Here is a 3,028-nt window from a genome sequence, read left to right as displayed (position 1 = left end):
GTATACACTCGCGAGAGTGGCAGACGTCGTAGTCCAGCGGCTTCTACTGCCACTTTGGCGAATTTCTTGTGCGAAATGACTGCAGCAGCTTCAGCAATCTCGATCTGGTCAGCCAGTTCCTTGCCATTGAAAAGTGGCGAGGACGGGGATATGATGGCCCCGAGGCGGTTGAGCGCTAGGAATACAACGACGTACTCGAGGCAGTTGAAAGAGTGCAGGATCACGATGTCGCCCTTCTTGAGGCCATTGGCCGCGAGTCCTGCGCAGACTTTTTTCGCCTGTTCGAGTAGCTCTGCGAAGGTGAGGGACCTCTCTGTGATGCCGCAGATGAAGGCCTTCTTGTTCCCGATGGTGCGTGCATGATCCTCGACCACTTTCCAGATGGAAGCGTCGTCCGGAATGGGTAACGTGGGGAGGCGGGAGCGGAAGATCATGGGGCTGGTTGACACCGAGGACGCGAATACTGAAATGACACGTTTACCCAAGCAGAGGATGTTAAACAGTTTTGCATGGTATCCGACATGGGATTGGTTAAAAACAAGGAACAAGTGGATAACTTCAACCTGAGCATCGTTGAAATGCGATGTCGACTCAACGTCCTTGAATTCGGACCCGTGCTTACGTCAAAATGACGGCGCCCAGACTCTGGGCCAGAAGCCCGAAAGTGTCAGCGAGGAACTAAAACAGCGTCATGAATCAACGAGAACTTATATCCTACAAGTTGTCAGGTTTCTAAAGGAGTGTGTATAGGAACTGTTCAACTAAGCTTCTGGAGAGGACGTGTTCAGCTGCTACAACAGACCAAAGCGTACTCACTGCATTTGGTGGTGGACCAGCCAAAGATACACCACTACAGCTTTAGAGGTCTAGTAATAAGTCTGGTTGCATGAAAGAGAGACGAATCAAACCTACTGCTCTTCCCAAGTAGCAGATTGTACTAGTGGTGTGAGTTCGTTTTCGTTGTTTCGCTACCAAATTGGGTTGGTGTGGTTTGTCATTAGCTTGTCGTTATCCTATATGAATCCGCTTTCTTACATACTACTTCGAAGTACGGAGTATGATATCCAAGACTGCCAGTTCAGAGCACCCAATGAGTCGAAGCACGAGGTTTTGACGACAGTACTGTTTCCACATTACTTTAAAGTAGATTACGCTTCTAGAGATTACGATTACGCTACGTTGATTTCTCACAAATCGGATCGTTTTTCAAGGAAAATGGCAATGCTATTTGGCACCGATTCAAGCAGCGAGTATGTGATTTCAACCACTTGGTTCGCAGCAAGCCAGTGCAGCATTACCAATGCAAAGGAATCCGAACGTTGAGCCAGTTGAGTGGACCATCTAAGACCTACTTGTGGGTCGATAGCGTCGACAAAATCACACAAAAGAAGTATCAGAGCCTTGAGAGCACCGATGTAGAGCTTGACAGACAAAGAAACCAGACCACAACGAGAAGAATGTTAAGACAGAGCTCAACTACACCTTCGGTGCACAATAGGGTACTCTAGCGCGGGGCCGACTTGGAAGCTGTCACACTGTTAATGAAAACATACATTACTGGAGAAATATAAATCCAGAGCACAACATGCACAGCCTTCTCCAGGCCTACTTGATACGATTTAAGCTGCAAGACCAACACAGAAGTGTAATAGGACAGACGGACGGCGTCAAGTCGCGTCTTATTTGCTTTCCTATAGAACTTTTTGTTTAAAAAAACTTCTTTAGGAAAAACAAATAAAAATCAAATAGAAGGCCACTTTACCACCACGCAGCTCAAATCGATCTTAAAGCAGCAACCAACTGTAATAGCACTGAGCAATGTTTCATGCTTCATAGCCAAGTCCACCCTTTCGACAGGTTTGAAACAGACTCGTCCCGATCACAACCTCCAAAAGAAAGCACACCCATAAGGACAAGCAAAACCAAAAATCGGAAGAGATTGGTAACGGATGGATGGAGATTTTCAGGCTAGCTGGTAAAAGTTGCAGATAGCTCGGGAAATGGCAGATGCTGTACACTATTGTAGAGCAGGTTTTGGGCGTCATGACATGTATCTGGGATACTTAGATCTACATGATACAGTAAATGTTACCCAGAACATACAGTAATGACCGATATCTACGATGCACTTCTTGGCATGTGCTCGTACCTGTATCCGGATAATATCAACTCGAAAATTGGAGTCAAAACTTCTTGCCATTTAGTCCTTCTGTTGTTGCCACCTTCAACAATTCTAAACACCAGTCATTTTTTTTAACTCAAACCACCAACACATTATGTGGCGAATAGCTACATGTATGCATAACCTTTGCGGTAAAGCAGCAATTCGCAGCTGGAAGGCTTTGTCACCAGAGAACTTCTTTGAATCCACAGGGGTAGCACCATCGCAAGTGATCACGGACACAACATCTTCAGATGGAAAGTTGAAGCCGCTTGCTCGTCCGCACAACAAATCATTCGAATACCTAGTTGCCAACTATTAGTAGTTGCTGGGAAACGTAAAATGTACTGGTGAACTACTTTGGAATCTACAGTCGAGTATACAGATACCTTGCTCGCGATCGTAGGAAAGATCAAAGGGCGACTTGCATTACAATTCTAGACTACATGTATTACTGTAAGAACTGCATGTAGGATCTCTAGTTTCGGATACTGCATGCATAAGTACTTCACGCGTCAGTAGTGTGCTCGGCACTGAGGAACTCTATTATAAAACTAAATCTTCCAGCAACATTAGCGTTACCAGTGGTAGATAGTGGTAACTTACCACTAAGAACAATCACACGATTCAAGTTTTTTTGTGCGTTTTTCACAAACGTCTGGGATTTCCAACCAAGATGGGGAGTGCCTCTGCGCTACAATTTCGATAGTCATCCCTGCTATCCTGGCGGCAATTGGCCGCTTCGATCGCACAGCGAACAGGGGAAATTCTATCTTCCGATGCGCATGGAGGTTACGGTGTTTGCAACCCCCACTGACAATCCCTCGGTTCATTTCGGAAAAACTCTGCTTCGACGCAGGACACTAT

General features: G+C 45.8%; 2 protein-coding genes across 2 annotated transcripts in view; one reads left to right on the top strand and one right to left on the bottom strand.

Annotated features, from left to right (window-relative positions):
• The window catches only part of PPTG_21018 (hypothetical protein), a gene marked incomplete at its 5' end in the record, with an annotated part of 7,325 nt that extends 6,891 nt beyond the window's left edge, over positions 1-434 (bottom strand). Inside the window, one exon of the mRNA XM_008895470.1 lies at positions 26-434. Within this exon, the coding sequence (XP_008893718.1) occupies positions 26-434 (409 nt within the window). The remainder of the gene's footprint in view (positions 1-25) is intronic.
• Positions 435-2,686: 2,252 nt separating this feature from the next.
• The window catches only part of PPTG_01229 (hypothetical protein), a gene marked incomplete at its 3' end in the record, with an annotated part of 4,034 nt that continues 3,692 nt past the window's right edge, over positions 2,687-3,028 (top strand). The window contains exon 1 of the mRNA XM_008894464.1: positions 2,687-2,952. The remainder of the gene's footprint in view (positions 2,953-3,028) is intronic.

Source organism: Phytophthora parasitica, assembly GCF_000247585.1.
Source record: "Phytophthora parasitica INRA-310 unplaced genomic scaffold supercont2.3, whole genome shotgun sequence".
Lineage (NCBI taxonomy): Eukaryota > Oomycota > Peronosporomycetes > Peronosporales > Peronosporaceae > Phytophthora > Phytophthora nicotianae.
Note: the sequence above shows the minus strand (reverse complement) of the source record. Positions and strands in the feature narration are given on the sequence as shown.